Source organism: Harpia harpyja, chromosome 1 (genome assembly GCF_026419915.1).
Source record: "Harpia harpyja isolate bHarHar1 chromosome 1, bHarHar1 primary haplotype, whole genome shotgun sequence".
NCBI lineage: Eukaryota > Metazoa > Chordata > Aves > Accipitriformes > Accipitridae > Harpia > Harpia harpyja.
In genome coordinates, this window is record NC_068940.1 from 103,686,656 (window position 1) to 103,703,887 (window position 17,232).

The 17,232-nt window shown below is 44.9% G+C and overlaps 1 protein-coding gene across 3 annotated transcripts in view; it reads left to right on the forward strand.

Annotated features, from left to right (window-relative positions):
* The window catches only part of LOC128150927 (mitogen-activated protein kinase kinase kinase 3-like), an 82,011-nt gene that overhangs the window by 30,607 nt on the left and 34,172 nt on the right, over positions 1 to 17,232 (forward strand). For 2 of the 3 annotated variants that reach the window (XM_052807721.1, XM_052807739.1), the window contains exons 3-4: positions 6,632 to 6,741; positions 16,472 to 16,515. In XM_052807721.1, coding sequence (XP_052663681.1) covers positions 6,632 to 6,741; positions 16,472 to 16,515 — 154 coding nt within the window. The remainder of the gene's footprint in view (positions 1 to 6,631; positions 6,742 to 16,471; positions 16,516 to 17,232) is intronic. The other variant, XM_052807732.1, reaches the window with a different exon arrangement.

Here is a 17,232-nt window from a genome sequence, read left to right on the forward strand (position 1 = left end):
CAGGAAACCCCAGCACCCCACAGCATTAGTTACCTATGTGAATCTGTGTATCCCAAGCTTAAGACGTCAGTGAGCAAAGTCCTGCCAAGAAATCCTGCATATCAGATAGGTCTTTCCTCACTTCCTTGTGTATAATTGCTCCGTTTGACCTGCTGAGCTGTGCCCTGCCCTTGAGTTGTACACAGGGGTGACCTTGCCATCCCTTGGGTGGGGTTGCAGGAGGGTGAACGACAGCAGGATCCAGCTGCCAGTGAGCCTTTGCTGACTTGCAAAGGGAACATGCTCCACTGGTGTGTCTGCTGCAGTGCGCAGTAATCTGGACTGGGGGAGGGTAATTGGATAATTTTTCTCTTTATCACACTGATCCAGACAGTGGTAAAATGATTTGTGCATGTAGGTTTAATTTACATGGAGGTTCATCTGCATCTCTCACTAGATGGATGCATACAGCAATCTGTTTTGCCACAGGTAATTCACAGACAGCCCTTCTAAGGGGGATGAGTTGGAAAACAGTATTTGTACCTGCCTACGAGAGTGTCTGTAGTCATGTAGTTCTGTATTTCTTTTCACTAAGTTTTATTACATTTCAATATTTTTGTTACTATATGTTCAAAGTCTTGCCTTTTGAAAGGGCTTTTACCGAAGGCGACAATGTTTCTGCGAGGCTTCCCATCCTCTCTTCATCCCCTCTCAGCCTTCAGGGAACTCTTCCCTCTGCCTGGGGATATCCCCAGCAGTTGCATCACCTTCCAGAGAGGTGGATGCTAGCGATGAAGGGTGCTGCTGGAATTTACACAGGCACAATGGCTGAACTGGGCTATCAACATCATGGTTGCGAAAAGCACAGTGGGATCTTTAGTGACCACAAGTGGTCACATCTGTGGTTTTACGTTGGATCCAAGCGGAAGTGTATGTGACAACGTGCGGCCCCTTAGCTATATGCTCCAGCCTTGCTCAGTAATGACTCAGAGGACAATATTCTTCCCTTCTGCAACGCCCAGGATTTTTCCCTGACTTTTCCCAGCCCTAGCTCTGCCTGGTGTGTGCGAGAGGCCGAAATCAGAACTTGCCATGTTTTACAGGACTCTGTTTTACTTCTGTAGGCTTTTCTGTGTGCTTCATCCAGCTGGTGCTTTTTTTTGTGTTGATGGAAGCAGCTTCATGGAACTACCGTAAGCTGCCTCTTAGTAATGACCTATTAGTGAAGCCAACAATAACAGCACTGTCTAGACCATCTGAACAGAGCTAAATTATTCCTTTGTCCCTTCTTCATTTGCTTTCTCTCCTGACTGTTGAATTGTTTTGGGTGGTCCATGTTGACCTTCAGGCTTGCTATTTCTCCCTTGCTTCCCCCCTGCCGCCCCCTCATTCAGCAGTGAGCCTGCTGTAGTAAGACTGAAACTCCAGGTTCCTCTCTCCCGCACGCATGCTGGAACCAAAGCCATGTAGCAGCGCCGGAAACATGTATATGAAGGGCAGAGAGATGTGTCATCTTGTGGCTTTTTAATGTCACTTCATAGTTGATTTTGCTAAGTGCTGAATGTCCTAGATTCACATTGGTAGTGCCTGGGATCTGTGAGTCTTAACATCTTACAGAACTGAAAACTTGATGGGAGAAGGAGGTATACTGGTTTAGATATAAAATCCTGCCAAAACGGATCAGTGTACTTTAGTAAAAGTATAAAACCAACCTTCCCATGTCCACTGTAGCTCCACTGGTCATTGCTACCTGGGAATGCTCTTGGCTTACTTCTGTGTGTTCCTTTCCTCTATGTGACTGTGGATATTTACCTTTGGGAAATTAATATCTTTGAGACTGCTATTATATTTGGTTGGAAGTGGTCCTTGGTTGGATGGGCTGGCAGTGTGATCGCATGAGCTTTGTCACAGGAAGCTGATTTAAAAAGCACAAAATTGGGGTGTTGGTGGGAAGTAGGGAAGAAAGAAATGAGTTTCTTACTAAGGGAAATAGCTGAAAATGAAGTAAGAGCTGAGGATGGAAGAAGAGACACTGGGGTCAAAGGGAAAGTGCTAAACACAATTGATTTTTACATTTCATTTTTGCTGTCTGTGTAATCAGCTTTTCTTTGTCCTGCTCTTCCATCATAGAAATATTCCTCGTTACATGCTGTGCTGAGGAGAGAGCAGGCTTCGTTGTATAATTCATCCTGTCAACCTACAATGCCTTATGTGAATTTGTACAAAACGGTCCAAGAGTGAAGCTGGGCCAGAAGTTTGTTCAGGAGCAAGAACCTGCTCACGTTGCGCAAAGTCAGTGGTTTCCATAAGCCTCAGAGTCCATCTGAACTCTTGTGGATACTTCATTGGTGTTGTGCAACTTGCAGCTGTTTTGTTCTGGAGCTGCGGCAAAGCCTGGGAAGATGTTTGCTGTGTAGTCTCAATGCTGCCTTCTCAGAAGGCTGAAGCATACTTGGGTCCTGCCAGTGCTAGATCAGGAGAACCTGATCTTGCATGTCCCTTGGGCATGGGATTCCTGTTGATTCCCCCATTTTCTCCCTGGGAGAGCCGTCCATCCTGCACTCCCTGCACTCTCAAACCAAGGCAAACAGAGAGCAAGAAGCCTGTGACTCCTCTTTTGCTGGAGAAGCTTGTTAGTGGCATTTGGATTTAATTATCCAGTAAGCTTCAGTGCTTGTTTGAATTTTGACTGAACTGGCTGAGCTGGCTGCTTGTTTCCATGGAACAAAGTTCTCCACCCTTCTTGGGAGTCAGCTTGGAGACCCCAAGAGCAGTAATTAGGATGGGCAAGAGGCTTAGTCTGGAAAGCATCAGTCCCTGTGCAAAGCTGTCATGGAGAGGACTGGGAAGTGTCGGTTTTGCAACCGATGATGCAAATTGTGCTTCTGCTCTGAAGTTGCTTCAGAGCATGGTGTGGGGGTTTTTTTTCGCTTTGTCTTGAACAGTTGAGACTTTGGTCATAGTCCCTCTGAAATGGCAGTTCCCTTGGACTCAAAATGCACTGTTAAAAGTAGTTAAAAAGCTACTTAAGCACATAGAAATACATTACTTCAAGGAAATTATATACTTCTGCTTGTGCTTAAGTCATGTTCTTTCATGCTCCAGCAGCAGAAAACAACCTTTCCTGCTCATATAGGAAGAAGTTTTCTTGCCTTATTTTGTAGCAGTGATGGCATGGATGTGTATTTTGTTTTTTTGACAAGTAACACTCATGTTTCGTAATAAAAATTATCAAATGCTCTTCAGAATGCTGTTTGGCATCAGCTTTTTAGTAGATGGAGGAACAAGGATCTAAATACAAGAAATATCTTCTCTTTCTTCCCTTTTGTGGTGTTTTTTTTTTTTTTTTTCTTCTAGTACCTGATTCAGGACAGCTGCAGCCCAGTTTTACAAGACTGATTCTAGGCTGATTAAGTTGATGGTTGGATATTTCTGAAAATGGGCTAAATTTAAGCAGTTACTGAAAGTCAGTGCATGCTTCTCTTTTTGCTGTCTTGGGAGAGATGCAAAAGGACGCTTCTGGCAGAGATGTGTAGCCTGACTTTCTAAGGAAATGTGACTTCCGTAATCGTGCAGGTGGGGGTTGCAGCACCAGGAATTTTTAAACCTGTATTTGATGAACTCAGAAGACCACATTGCAAAAAGTTTTGACAAAATTGATGGGTGGGTAGAGGAGGAAGACTCCGTTACTGCTTTCAGGGCAATGTGGTATAAACCCAACCTTTCCTGGACGTTGGAAACCCCTCGGTGTTTAAGGAGATAACAGAAGTCCATGGGAAATTGGCCTTCCTTGCTTTGTCAATCAGTAAACAACTTGCTACAAGTTGGTTTGAGTACCCTGACTTGGTGACCTGCATAAGCCCCATGTGGTAGGATAGGCAGCAAGGACATCCAGGTTTTCTGTACACCCTGCAGAGGTGATTTCCAATCACAGTCTCTCTGCATTTTGCAGGGTTGCTCGCTTCCAGCTTCCTTCTAGTGATACTACATTGCAATCTCTTGTGACTACTGTCCATATGAGTGACGAAGTAATGTATCCCGTAGGAATAACACTGAAGCAGTGACCCTGAATACTCACTCGTCTCTAGTGGTAATAGTGATAGGATCCACTTCAGCTCAAAGATCTGTCTTTTTTTTTAATGTATTCAGTGATGCCATGTGCTCAGCAGACATCCTGGCAAAAGCATAGTTCATGCTATTGCTCTCAGCTGCATGGTTGATCCTCATGGGCACCCATGGGAGGTGGTGGGAGCTCTCTGGGATGTGGTCTATGGGGCGGTTGGGCCAGTTCTTGGGGGCTGCCAGGTCTTTCTCTTGGGAGGAATGGAGGGAGCAGCTTACAGTCACTCCAGAAAACTTTGAAGTTACTGTGTCCCTGTTTGTTGGTATATTATTTTTTTATTATTATTACTACTGACCTCCAGCAAACCCTGCTGTCCCTCCTTGGGACAGGCAGTGCTGAATCTTAAAAGTTCTGGAATATCCTTGGAGGGCACCAGTGTGTTAACCAGAGATGCATCTCCTAGCAGATGCTGCCAGGCATGTCCAGGGTGGTTTGGAGGTGGGAGAGCGGTGGTGAATCTGGTGGTTTTGCTAGCAAAAGCCCAGCTCTGCCACTGCCTGTTGAAGCCCTGTTTCCCCATGTCATTATGGACTGTGTTTTGTGTCAGTGAGTTCAGGAAACTTTTGTTGTCTCTCGGGTTGGAAAAAAAGAAAGGGGTGAGGGATATTTTAGAGATTATAGCTTTGGTGGAAAATTCCTGGAGGGTGGTGTGTGTGGTTTTAGGTTTTGTGTTTGGTTTTTTTTTTTTAACTTGTCCCTCCCCCCCTTTCCCTTCCCCTCCACAAAAAAGTGTTTTTTTCTTTTTTTTTTTGTGTTGTTTTTATCCTACTACAAAATCTGTCTGGAAAACTATGCTTGTCCCCAGAGGTCCCTTTTAACAACAACAACAAAAAAACCCAAACAAAAAACCCAACCCAAACCCCAAACTATGGGAACATTCTTGTTGGGGTTTTTTTGTGTTTGGTTTGTTGTTTTGTTTTGTTTGTTTTTTTTTTTTCTCCCCTTAACTAGAACTGAAAGTTACCTTTTTCTTGAGTGTTTTCTTGCAGCATTTCAGGTTATGCTCCCTGCCACCCCTCTGGAGAAACATACCTGTGTTTTTAGTGGGTAGGGGAATGTGGAAGAGAAGACGAATTGCACTTTAATGTACTTTGATGTGAATGTTATTATTTTATTAATTATATATTTAATATTGATATGTAGATATATATTTATATTATATTTTAAATATGTATATACACACACATTGCCTGCAGGAAAATGTAGGCATTTTCCTAATGCCTGATGTAGGCATTAGAGCTCATTTCTGAGCTCTAAAATAAAAGTGACACTGGATTTTAAACATTTTCCCCCATTTTTCCCCTTATTTCTTTAATGAGATGGCTCTGGGTGCACAGCACGGATGAGAATTTTTTTTCTCACATCTTTTGTTTTTTTCACAGCTTCAGTCCTGATACAACCCAGCAGGAGGAGTGGGAAAAACGAGATGATGTTGTATCTTGAGTATGAGGATCCAGGACATATACCTCTCTGGGGAAAGAACCTCAGTATTTGGGTCCAATCCTGGATGATTTCATGTAGTTTTTGTTATCTTTCACATCTTTGCGGACTTGGAGTTAAATCTCCAGGCTGGCTTGGCGTAGGGGTGGCTCTATCCCTGGAGACACTCAGTTTTGCACAAAATGTGGTAGCTGTATTTGTATTTTTACAGTAATAGCTGCATGTGCCTGATACCTGCCTGTCTTGATTGTATCATGAGCATGGAGCATGCAACGGGTTCTCACACCCTTCTAACGAGTGTGCCGTGCCCTAGGTCTTGATAGGTTTTTTTAGTGCTTGTGGTTGGTATTTTGCAATGTAATAGTTTATAGCTGCTTTAAGAGACCACAACCATAGATGTAAAATTGTTGAAAAGGAGGAGATTGGTTTCAGATCGAATGGGTCCTTCGAAGTTTTCTAGTTACTGCAGAAATTGGAAATACCACATGGACTCTCAGTGTGTCTCTCTCTTCTAGCCAGCATAGTTGAGTTTGTTACCTCTTCTAATGAGTTTTTTGCCCTCTCCTGTGGTTTCTCACTGGCTCTAGTTTTGAAAATCAGTTGTGGTTCTTGAGCATCTTTAAATGAAGAGGGTGGAAACGAGGAGATGAACAGCTGTGTTGTACTCCATCACCTGCTGTGTGAGCTTTCTGGGTCCTGAAAGGTTTCTGTCCTGTAGAGTACCACCTTATACCTCGCAAACTGGATCCAGCCCCCTGGACAGTGCATCTGGCCTATGGGTCTCTCTCCAAAGGACCCCATGGGCAGCAGACATGGGCTATGAGCTGGAGAAGTGGTCACCCACAGTCAGCTATTGACTTTTCTGAGGATCTGTCTCACCTGTGATGAAGAAAGCTGTATTTCCAAGACACGATGGGCTGGGAGGGACTGTGGTGTAGTTTTTGAATGCCTCTCTTAATAGGAAGGCTAGACACTGTGTCTTTTGACCCATTTGGGTTGAAAGATTGTATTTGCAATGCTGTATTTTTACTCTGCAGTTCCAGGGTGAGGTTGCCTTCCACACTTCAGTTGTCTCTCCTCCTTTTGCAGATGAAGAAGAAGCTCTGAACTCTATTATGAAGGATTTGGCAGCGTTGGGCAAATGTGGGGGGCTGCTGGACAACAACAGGAATAAAAACAGCGTCCACTCCAGCAAACAGGTAAGGCGTTGCTTGAGTCCACCCTAAACTCCAGTAGACCAAAGAGGCAGGCATGGTGCTTACCATGCTGGGAGAACAGAGTTTAAATGTTAGAACTGAAGTTAGCAAGTGCTGCAGGAGCTCAGCATGTCAGAAATAACATAATTTTACTGAGGCATAAAATTTAAGACCCCTTTTTGAAGAGCTGTAAAGAAGCTACAGGCATTCCCCCTATCACAGAGGAGCAATGGAGGAGCAGAGAACAGTGATAGTCCAAATATAGCATATAGCAGTAGAGCCTGAAACTGGTTTTAAATCTCAAATCCCACCCCAAGGCACTTCTTTTTCTTGCTTAGCACTGAAAGTAGTAGAACTTGTTACAGGCTATGCAGCCTTAAGATTTGGATTAGTCAAATGTTTCCTGTTGACAACGTTGATGAAATACAGTATTTATCATGTGCACGTTTTACTTCAGATATTTGAAAGACAGACTGCTAAATTTGAGCTGTAGACACTCAGGTTCTTTTGGGAGGAATAATGTCATTCTTATATTAAAGTGTTTAAATATTAATTACTGGTGTTTATGCTCCTAAAACCAAACATTTTGGCGCTGTTGCACATTCAGAGTTGATTTGGTGAGCAAAAATGTTGTCCCTTGAGCAATGTCAGAAATTATTCGCTGACATAGCTATTAATAGCTAAAGTGGATTTAATAGCTTGTTTGTGTACGGAACAAATATTACGTGAACGCGAAAGCTGTGAAGAAAGAATTCAGTTGTCAGAAAAGGAAGAAAAAAAGACGGGGAAAAAAAATTAAGAGGACTGGAAAGCTGCTGGAGAAGCATGCGAGCAAATCCACTTGGAATTCTAGTGCTATGGATTAGAATAAGCTTGCAATCAACTTTGCAGTTGCTGAATGCCTAGCAAGGAAGAAAACAAATTGTCATTTACTGTTGTCATGCATATTTTAATGGCACTTGTGCTACTAACAAAGAACTCTGGACGCAGAGGGGAAAGATCCTTTCCTGAATCCCTCTAGACTTCCTAGACACATGCAGGCGAAAACACGTGCGCACGTAGCATGTCTGTTTTAAAGTGTGTCCTGGCGGTAGCAGCTGTCCAAGTTGAATCACTGGATTTGTGTTCAGCTCATGCTGAAATAAGTCCAAGATGTTTACAAAACTGACCGGAGAAATTCAGAGCTGGCTCTCTGCAGCTGCAGGCAAAGCAGACAATCCAGCGCAGCTTTGGATGGCTCTGAGAGTAGCATTTTCTGCAAGTTGATGGGTGGGGACCATACCAAGCCATCTTGGGTTGCTTTCAGGATAGCAAAGCTTTTTAGACTTCTCTTAAATAACATACTTGTTTTCTCACAATGGGGGAAAATCCCTGCTGTCATTTTTGAAAACTGTTGCTGTAAATGCAGCAGATGATATACAGTTAACCAGATAATTAGTCAAAAATAAGGAAAATAATAGTTTTCGTTGGCTGAATTGTTATCTACAAAACTTTCATAAAGTTGACGTCTTGCAATCAAATTCGTATCCACCGCCCATCCACTCTGTATCTTCATTTATAAGTCACCAATAGAGTTACGTTGTGGTCTGATATCAGCGTTAGAATTGTTGGCTGCCACTTGTGTTTAATTTTATTATGTTAGGAATCAAACTTTCCTTCCCAATTACAGCATTGATGCTTGGAAAAACATTGCCTCCTTTATGAATTTTCTTTTTATCCATAAGCAGACCAGCCGTAGCTGCGTGCTCGTTGTTACTTAGAGCTTTCCGATGGAGGAGATGCAAATAGTCAGCATCCTGCTCTCTTCGCGCATCCGGGGTTGAGGATTCAGACCAACAGGCCCCAGGAGATGAAGGGCGTTGGAGTATGTTGAATTGTTGCTTCACTAAATTGGACTAGCTGGAACAAGTCTGGCTTGCGGGAGGATGGGAGTCTAGTCTGCGAGGTGGGGAGTGGCCAAAGTAGGTGGAATTAGTGGGGACTTGGTTCACGTTTGTAGCTCAGAAACTTTTAATTGACTTGTTTGGGTCACTTTTACTTTTTTTTTCCCTTGTTTTTTAGCACAGAAATTGATGGGGGGGGAAAGATCGTTTTGGAAATGCTGTTGTCATGCCTGTGATTTGTTGTTCCTTTTGTACTTGGTGTTCCCTTTTTTTTTTTCTTTCTTTTTTATTTTTTTCTGTGATCACGTTGGCTGGTTGGAGTGAAGGATGCACTGCGCAGTCTTCCATCTTGGAGAGGGGGAGTGAGGCATGGGGCATTTAGATGCTAAATTTTCCTCTTGGGAATCTTACTGTAGGTGTCTCTTATGAGGCCCTGCAGCAACATGCTCACATTGAAAAATTTGGGTCTGGACGTTCAGTTGTTGGAGTAAAAAAAAAAAAATCTCTCTTTCTGTGGAAAAATGCTTTTTTGAGGCATGGGAATCCTTCAGTCAATGTTCCAAATTTCCACTGAAAAACACTTTAAATAAGAATGTGTTGACTAACTAGCCTGTCCCTTTGTGGCTTGCAGCAGTTTTTTGGTCCACAGAGAAACACAACCAAAGTGTTATCTCATCCCTGTCTCCTGGAGGGGTTCCTTTGTTCTCTCTTGACAGAAGTTGAAATTTGGAGCCTGCCAGATAGTATTCCTGGTAGGCCTGGGCCACACAAGAAAGTGGTCTGTGGTGGTATGTGCTACACAATATTTTTTCCCCAAAATATCGACAGTTTTGCTTCAGATCATCTTATGAAATTAACATCCTTTGGCAAATTGTGTAAAAATCTTTCTTTTTTTAGTTTGCTTTCCTTACAAATGAGTTGAGGACTAAGGCTGAGTTTCTGGATGTCTAACGCCTCGTGGCAGAACAAGCTGGAAATGAGAACAGCAATATCTGATGCACAGTGCGGATGAGTTTCCTCCCTTAGATTGTCCAGGCAGCTGGCAGCAGATGTGATGGCTGAGCTTGAATCTCCTGAGTCCTGGTCAGGTGCGTCAGCCACTACGTGATGCTGCCTTTCTGCCTTGTGAGAAAACAGGGTAGAGGGACAGAGATGGACACCCTTTTCCTTCTGTATGTGAGTCACAATCTAAAAGGGAGCCGTTCTTTGGGAGCAGAGGGATCATCCTGACGTTATTCCTAGTGCATCCTCTGCACTATTATTCCTCCATTATTCCTTTTATCACTCCATTATTCCTCGTGCATCCTCTGGCACGGCTGGGAGGAGTCCTTTCAGGCAGTCTCCTGGACTGAACAGACAAAGGAATTTGTTTATAGCAGTGGTTCTGAAGAGGGGAAGGAAGAGACAGCAGAATAAAGATATGCACTGTGATCACTAAGGAAAAAGATGAGTGGAATAAGAAGGGAAACCACAAAGAATTAGAAATCCCAAACAAAAGCACGGAGGAGAAAGGAGCAATTATATTAACACTTATTTTGCATCTGTCTATGTGCAAATCCATTTATTTACATAAATAGCACTTGGCAACTCGCAGCATGAAGTTGGTTGTCAGTGCTGCATTTCGGTCTAATGACAAGGCATTGGTGTGGGCCTCTATCACAGCTGATGACAGCTAGCAATTCCTCTGGCACATTAATTTTGATTGCAAGTTCCCCCATGGCAATGAAGTCCAATACTTGCAAGGAGCGTTTTCCCATGCACAACAAATGTCAGACTGACCTAAAAGTTGTTCTTTTAGTAAATTACCTCCGGATTCTCTTTTCTTTGGCAAGTTCGATGCAAGACAAAGCTTGCTCATAACTAGAATAAAATACAGCTCATGTTCTAGGGCTCTCTGTTTGTAGGTCTTCAAGCAGCCTAAAAGGAGTTTGGCTTTATCACATCTCTTTTACCATTGGGGAATATGATGAGGGTCCATAAATATCACCTTGAAGATGGGAGTCTCTGTGAGGAGATCTGCAGGGATTGCCCCATCTGGGGAGCAGAAGCGAGGGACCAAGAGGGGAGCAGCACTGGTTGGGAAAGGCTTGGCTGGAGATGGCAAACGCAGTGGAGTCACAAGGATTTGGGGAAGAGGCTTTCCCTTGTCTGTGTGTGGAGCTGACTTGGGTGCTAAGAGAGTAATACCAAGGAGAAATTCAGCTGGAAAAAAAGCTATTCCCTGCCAGGTAGGTGGTTTTGGATAAACATTTTGAAGCCTGTGATTTCTGCTGCTGTATAAACCAAAAATATCTGTAACAGGGAGCAATGAATCCTCTAGACATCATCTTTCCACTTGCCTCTGAGCTGCTCACGTGCTGGGCTTGCTTTTTCGGAGGAAAAGAGCTGTAAGGATCCAGGGGGACCAGGATATCTTGTAGCTTCCACCCACTGAGAGGAGAAGGGGGCAATCCCAGACAAACCCCTTTCTGTCTGGTTGCTGAATAACCCGAAGTGCGTGGGGGTTCTGTGCAGATAATTCCTAATGATGCGGATTAGTCATCTCCTATTGCGGTTTAGGGACGTGGTCCAGCTGTCTGGCTTGTAACGAACGTCCCGTTGCTAAAAGCAGGGGCGAGCACAGGATTAATGCAAACAACGTGCACATCGGGGAGGTACAGAAGTCCCCTCGGCCTGGCCCTGTGGTGCTGATTTCTCTTGGCCGAAGCCAGAAGTTGAGGAGAAATCCCACCGCTTTGTGGCTTTGTACAAAGGAGTAACTAGAGCACTAATGCTTGAACGCTGCACAGCTCAGCGGGGTTTTCTCATTGTTTCCTAATCCAACAAGTAGAAAATAAGAGAAGTGAATATAATCCCTCTGCTTACCCTCCAGCATGCAGAAATGGGTCTCCTTCATTGCCCCTATTTTACCCAGGGGGGAAACTGAGGCAAAGTAAGCGTCCAAGGTGTCTCGTGGGTGGGTAAGAGCAAAGCTGGAATGAGCCCCTCTTGCTGCAGCGCTGAAGGGATGGGGAGAGGCCCCTTGTGATGATTTTTCCTGCCTTTCTTCACCTCAGAAGGGTTAATGCTGGAGTTGGAGGCTTTGTCCCAGGTGGTTTGTGAGGCAACCATGGATTTGGATGGAAGGAGTGATCCAAAGGCCCTGTCCCTGTGGTGTCTCAGCATGGGCAAAACGGTCCTCTGGTTAGGTTTGACAAAAGCAGCTTTAAAAGCTAGCCACAGAGGTGGAGTCCAACCAGAACGCTGTTTCTGACGGCGGCTGAATTTGGGAGGAGGAGAGGACGTGATGGGGGTAGTCCTTGAACTGGGATTTTACAGGGTGGCAGCTTTAGGTGCTTCAGCTCTCGGTGCCACGCTAGCGCACGTCAGACGTGGAGGTGCAGGGATGTCTCCTCTGCTGGGTCCCTGCCTGCAGTCGGTGGCATTGAGGCGATGCAGCGAGGGCATCCCTGTGCCGTTGGACACCCTTCTCCGCAGGCATGGCATTGCTCAGCGTGGACCTGTATCCTGATCTGATCGACCCTCTGCGTGTTCAGCAGTGAGGGTGCTCAGCACCTTCTGTTCCTCCGAAGCTGCTTCCATTTTAGGCCTAACCGCATGTTTTCTTGCTCTCCGTGTGTGCTTTTATTACAAACAGCAGTCAGCTCTTCAGGGATCTCTGTATAAGATCATGATTCACCTCGTTTGGAAACACTTTTCCCATTTTTTTCCAACGTTTTGCTTAATCTAAACCAGCGCGCAGGGCTGCTTGCTCCAGCTCTGGGGGCCGAGCTTGGCCGAGCCTGCTGGGGTGCATGCTCCCAAGCCGAGCAGGCAGAAGCGGTTGCCCCCTTCCCCCCCCTCAGTTCCCATCAACGCTTCCTCTGAAGCTCGGCAGTTGTGGTCTTTTTCGTGAAATTAGAAGTTTTGAGGAAGGAGCTAAAAATACCTCAAGGAAAGCCTGGAAAGATGGTGATGGGTTTGTGGCCACGACGGTGGCTTTGCTTTTTCCTTTCCGAGGCGGATGGCAAGAAAGAGTAAAATACTATTTGTTAGTGGGGCTGGAGGAAATGCCGGTACAAGTATCTCGGAGAAGAAATTATTCCAGAAACGAAGGGAATTACTGTGGTATTTCCTGTCAGGGTTGTCGCTTATTTTGTTTGTGTCGCAGCAGGGCCTACAGGCGCCAGCCGAGACGTGGGCTGCTCTGTGCCCCGTGTCGTACGGAAATGCACATGAAGAGGGAAAGTTGCTCAGTACATACAACCTGGGAGATCAAACATCTAAATTTTATGCTTGGCTCTGCCACTCTGCTTCACAGAATGAATCACAGAATGGTTTGGGTTGGAAGGACCTTTAAAGATCATCTAGTTCCAACCCCCCTGCCATGGGCAGGGACACCTTCCACTAGACCAGGTTGCTCAACACCCCATCCAACCTGACCTTGAACATGTCCAGTGATGGGCGATCCACAGCTTCTCTGGGCAACCTGTTCCAGTGTCTTACCAACCTCATAAATTTTTTTTTTCCTTATATCCAATGTAAATCTAGCCTCTTGCAGTTTAAAACTGTTGCCCCCAGGCTGGGCTTTTCCTTCACACCCTTAGGAAAAGCACCTCACACCTCAGTTTCCTCTGCTTGCTCCCGTTACCTGCCTCAGCTTTCATAACATTCCATGAAACTGTCAATGAAATCCTCTGGTAGAGCTCAGTGTTGAAGGCTGGTGCCTTGTGGCATGGCCTTACCCGTCTCCTCCACCATATTTAACACACGCCATTCTTGGATGTCTCAGCTTGTTCTCCTACAGCAACTAATGACCTCTTGATTGCAGGGAGAACAAGGCTGCCATTAACCTCAGTTGACATCTGATGGCAGGGAGGGTAAATAGCATGACTTGGATTGTGCAAGGAGTCGCCGCTGTTGTCTTCATTCCTCACAAAATTGCAGAAGTGAGTAGGACCTGGCAGCTTCCACAACCTGCCCTCAAGCACTTGTACGTTGTGTTGAGGTCCTTACAGAGAAGATGCTGATCCTGCCTTCCCCTCAATCGTGCATTTGAGACGCTGGGTGCAGACTTGCGTGAGGTTTTGCTCCAGCACTTGGCAGTGCCCCAAACTCCCTGTGTAATCTCAAACCAGTTGCTCCAAACCAGATTTCCATGGGTGTAAAAAATCATAGCCTGCTCCAGCATTTAGGAAGTGCTTTGCATCCCCCTGGGGCTTCCTAGTGCTTTGGGCACTGCCCACTTCTTTTTTTTTTTTTTTTTTTTTAAAGGAAAAAAGTATTTATTGCTGATAGCAGTCATGAATTCAGCTTTACTGTGGGTCAAAACATGAGCAAGCCAAGGGAAGACTGAAAAATAAAACTGTAAGCAACTTCTCAGACTATAGATAAATATATATTCATCCCTCTTACAAATGCTTGTAAGCTTAAGGTCTTGGTTTCTTTGAGGAAGGTGAGAGGTTAATGTGTTTTATATCAGAAAAAAAAAAATCTAATTAACAAATGAAGTCGGTTTTCATTTCCCTATTGCAGCCGGTGTGTTTATTGCTCTACTCAGAAGCAGAACGGAGCAGTGTGGGGCAGCTGGCTTACTTCTGTTGGCTTCCGGCCACAGCACATCAACCCTGTTGTTGATGTAGAAGAAAAGGATGCAGGAGGGTCGTGGCTCATTTTTTTCCTTTTCTTCTCTCTCTCTGGAGCTTTATATGAGTGTTTTGACATTTTTCCAGCCACAAGCTGTTTTTCAAAACTTATTTGTCTGCGAAATTTGTGTTGCTCAGCATAAACAGGCATTGTGTGCTATGTCCCAGCTCGGTGCAGCATTTGGGTCTGCACTGAAAGTGAAACCTGTGTTTTGAAAGGTTTCCTGCAGCGAGGCTGGAGCTGCGTGAGCTTTTCCCCTTACACGTCCTGCTCCTTTGTAAGGAGAAACCTCGAAAGTTCTTTCCCCTGATTTTTTCCCTTACTTTAGAGAAGGGCTTTGTGGAGCTACATGCAGTGAACCCACATCAGCTGATTTACTGCCAGCATCCAGGAGGGGTGAATCAGCCAGGCCCTGTTCAGAGAGGCACATGCAAATAAAAATTGGCGTAAGAGAGCCCATATGTTTTTTTCCTTTTCCAACAGAGATAATCCAAGGTGGCAATCCCACCTGTATTTGCCTGTCTCTCTAGAATGATTTCGACCTTCAACACTAGGTTGGTTATGGGCATCCCTTCTCCTTTTGAATTTTGGACTGTTTTAGAGTTAGTTTGGTTTTTTTATGAGTTGGGCCTGTTCTAGAAGTGAACCTGGAGTTTGTCCAAAAGTTGTGGGTCTGGAGAACTGGCTGTGGACACTGAGGTGATGTAAGTGCCTGTTTAGCACAGGCCTGTAACACTGCTGGAGTGCCCCATTTGGTGACTGTCCTGGCACTGGTTCTTCCCAGCCTTTCTGGAAACACAGAAAATGCCACAAGTAGAACTAAAAAGGATGCGTTTTGGGTGATCCAACATGCTTACCCTGAATCTGCTGGGTTTTTTTTTTTTCAAGCTTTTCAACTGCGTTGCCTCCAGCCTTGACTTCCTGAAGTTTGGTGGGTGTTTGCAGAACTCAAGGAGTTGTCAGTTTAAAAATAAACCTAAGGACACCCGTCCAGCTCATTTTCCTCATTAGAGACAAAGCTGTTTCACTGTGGCTCTGCTTTCCCTCTGAGAGGATGGAAAGTGTGCCTTCACACATTGGCAATCCAGGGTGAGAGATAAGGCCCTTGCTCAGGAAGGGCTGTCACCCACCCATTCGGGGATTATCCCTGTGAGATGCAGGCGGCACAGGACCGAGTCCTCCCTCGTGTTACACCTTGGAGGGAGGTGGCAAGCACTTTTTTCTCCATGGGAAGAAAACTGCTGTTTGAGGAGGCTTGTGTGCACTAGCAGGGGCAGAGCCCTGGTTAACTGGGGTGACTAAACCTGGTCTGAGAAGTAAAGAGGGTTTTGATCTGCCTTGGAGACCATTGGAAAGTCCTGGCATGAGCCAAGGGGTGCTAGAGGGGTGCTTGGCTCAGGCTCGGTCTGAGAAGCTGAATGAATGAAAAGGCTCCTTGTGGTCTTGATTGCTGCGAAATATGCACAAATAGAGGATGGGAGAAGTGGCTTTTACTAGTCCCTGCACAGTTGTATGCCCAGTCTGCCTGTGACTCCATTGACTCTTCTTTGGGGAAATTTAATGATTTCTCTTGAGGTGAGCAACAAGTCAGTTCAGGGTGGGCATTTACTGTGTATAGTGTAGTGATGCCTGATACACTTTGCATTTTGTAGCTCCTAACAAAATAACAGCCAGCCTCACCACCACACTAGCACTGTTGGCTTTTAAAATCCAAGACTGTCTCTCCACTTCCATTATAGGATGCTTGCTTTTACTTCTTATTTCTTTGCCCCAAATATTCCTGTGTTCTCTATTAAACATCCTCTGAGCTTTGCTTTTGGGTTTCCAACAGAAAAGTACTGGGGTAAAACCATGGGGAGTGCTGAAGATGGACAGACATCAGACACTTAACATGTTTGCCTCTTTGATAATAGTGCCTTGTTCCCAACTGAGTTCAGAGCATTTGCAATTTTCTACTTTTATTAATGCATTTTATTAAAACTAACAGTTATACAGATGAATCAGTGTCCTCTGGTCAAAAAATAAGGTCTTCTGTAAACAAGCACATTTATCAGCAATGTGGAGTTTCCTCAAAGTCCACGAGTCCAGCAGGTAGCTTGGCCCTAAATGGACCAGATGCCCACTGGAGTTAGGGGAGTCTCCCTGAGAACTCCCATCAGCTTTGGATCTGCGAGTCAATCTGGGATGCAGTTTAGGACTTAACCATTTTCTGCTTTTTCTTTCAGCAGCGAAATGTCAGGATCAAGTTTGAATATGAAGGAGAAAAAAGGTATGTACCCAACCCACTCCCCCACATGTACAGGGGCAAATTACCTTTTTTTACCCAACATTGTTCTACTGACTTCAACCAGCTGCAGATGAGCTCACAGCAGGTTTTGTTCCCCTAAAATCAACTACAGTTTTATATGCAAAAGCCTTGCCTCGTCATCCCATTTGCCACAAGTACCTCCTGGGATTTGCACACAGGCAAAGTGGTTCGAAGCTGGAAGTCATTAAGTGCCTCTTACCAGGGATATAGGGTGCATGCTTGGATCCTTTTCTCTTTTTAATTCTTGAGCCCTGCTGAACCACAGCTGAGCTGCAACTCTACAGAAATGTGTCCTTTGATTAGCAGCCTATGACACTTACTTAAGATAACCAGATTTTGGGCATGGGTCCCATAAAAATAGAGCTGGGAGTTAAAGCTTGCCCGCCCTTCCCTGCTTGACATTTTCATGGAAGGTGTCACTGAGCTTGGTGCTCAGTGACTGTGGCAGGGCAGGACACAGGGCTGGAAACTCACAGGCTGATGGTCCAAGTTGCATGTTAAAGCCAAAGAAAATTTAAGTCGTGTTATCGTAGGGCTGGACTGTACCTGCTGATATGTACCTGTAGAGCTGCTGCATGTGATGGTGCAAGAGAGTCACAGGATGCCAAAGTGCATCATTCTCTCTTAGATCCCTCTGCTCTACTCAGAGCCACTTGCTGAAAGTGGAGATGATAAATC